At 39.5% G+C, this 1803-nt stretch overlaps 1 protein-coding gene across 1 annotated transcript in view; it reads left to right on the forward strand.

Annotated features, from left to right (window-relative positions):
• The window catches only part of OXSR1 (oxidative stress responsive 1), a 143556-nt gene that overhangs the window by 28712 nt on the left and 113041 nt on the right, over window positions 1–1803 (forward strand). Inside the window, exon 2 of the mRNA XM_023514051.1 lies at window positions 950–1062. Coding sequence (XP_023369819.1) covers window positions 950–1062 — 113 coding nt within the window. The remainder of the gene's footprint in view (window positions 1–949; window positions 1063–1803) is intronic.

A 1803-nucleotide genomic window follows, 5' to 3' on the forward strand; every position in this document is an offset into this window, starting at 1 on the left:
CCGAGCCAATTCTTCTGTTTTAATAGGCAGTTTCCCTGTTTGATTTTAGTGCATAGTGCTTGTCCTACCTTTGTGAGCTGTAATTTAGCCTTCAGATATCTTAGTGTTGTCCTCTTCTATCTTTATTGGAACTCCTGTTCCATCTCTCAGGGTGCTACTTGGGCTGACTGGTGAGTGTGAGGCCCCAGCTCTGCTGCTACTAAGGACATAATTGGCTTGATATTGCCACAGGTATGGAAAAAGGACCTAGTTGCTGCCATTGTGGTGAATCAAGTCTACCACTGTTGGAGGTGTGGGGTGAAGATCCTGCTGATGCTGTGGTTCATTGGGCCCATTAGTGTCCTTAATGTGGCCCCGGGAATGTATCTTCCCCACTAGGTCTCTGCTAAGCTATCCCTTTCACAGTCCTTTGGCCAGATAGCAAAATTTTATTATTTGTTTATGTATCTGTTTCTCTCTCTGTCTGTCTCTCCATCCATTTCTGTTGGTAGTCCCAGATTGCAGGTTTCAGTCATGTTTATTCTGTGATATGTAGGAGATAAAAGGAAAACCCGGCAAATGGTGGTACTTTCTTGAAGTTTTGAGTTCCTTAACTAGTTTACGTCTCTCTCTCTACTTTCTTGGAGTCCTTTTGTGATTGTCTGTTGAATTATTTTTAGGATATTTAGTTGTATTTGGAGGAGAGAAGTAGAGAAATGTGATCCTATGCCATCATATTCTAGAACCCTAGAACTTTAAAATTTTTTTTTGCACTAGTATCTATTGACAATGAATGTGAAATGGTTAAAGCTTTTGCTTTAATTGGCACTCTTTAGAGTGTTTCTCTGCATTTGTTATTTACTGTAGGGACAAGATAAGAATGATTTTTCTCTTTAAATTGTGTAGGAAATAGAAATGTCATGTTTTAATATCCAACTATTTATTTACTTATTTATGTATTTATTTTTAGGGAGTGGAGCAACTGCTGTGGTCCAAGCAGCTTATTGTACCCCTAAAAAGGAGAAAGTGGCAATCAAGCGGATAAACCTTGAGAAATGTCAAACTAGCATGGATGAACTCCTGGTATGGACATCTCGTATTTCTTAAATGGAGAGAGATATTCCTATATATTCCTGTTAGAGTGGGAAGTTATTTGAAGTTTTTTTTTTTTTGAGACAGCACCTTAAGCTGTTGCCCTGTTTAGAGTGTTGTGGCATCACAGCTCACAGCAACCTCGAACTCCTGGGCTCAAGTGATTCTCCTGCCTCTGCCTCCCAAGTAGCTGGGACTATAGGCGCCCACCACAACGCCCGGCTATTATTATTATTATTATTTTTTTGGTTGTAGTCATTTTTTTTTTTTTTGAGACAGAGGTTCATTGTGTTGCCCTTGGTAGAGTGTTGTGACATCACAGCTCACAGCAACCTCAAACTTTTGGGCTTAAGTGATTCTCTTGCCTCAGTCTCCAAGCAGCTGGGACTATAGGCACCTGCCACAACACCCAGCTGTTTGCTGCAGTTGTCATTTTGGTTAGCTGGCCTGGGCCAGATTCGAACCCGCCAGTCTGGGTATATGTGGCTGGCACCCTACCAACTGAGCTACGAGCACCACCTATTTGAAGTTTTTGATTTGTTTCTTTTAAAAAAAAAAGGTTTATGTTTAATAAATAATATTATAAAATTTATAAAATCTGGGTAAGTAGAAAGAACAAAATTAGGTATAATCTTCTTACTTTGAGATTATATAACATTTGCTGTATAATTCTTAAGACTGTGAACGTTTAAATACCTTTGTATTTTTGGCTAGGCATGGTGGCTCAGGCCT

This window comes from Otolemur garnettii, unplaced genomic scaffold, assembly GCF_000181295.1.
Source record: "Otolemur garnettii isolate 467f Iridium unplaced genomic scaffold, OtoGar3 scaffold00002, whole genome shotgun sequence".
In the NCBI taxonomy this organism is placed as follows: domain Eukaryota; kingdom Metazoa; phylum Chordata; class Mammalia; order Primates; family Galagidae; genus Otolemur; species Otolemur garnettii.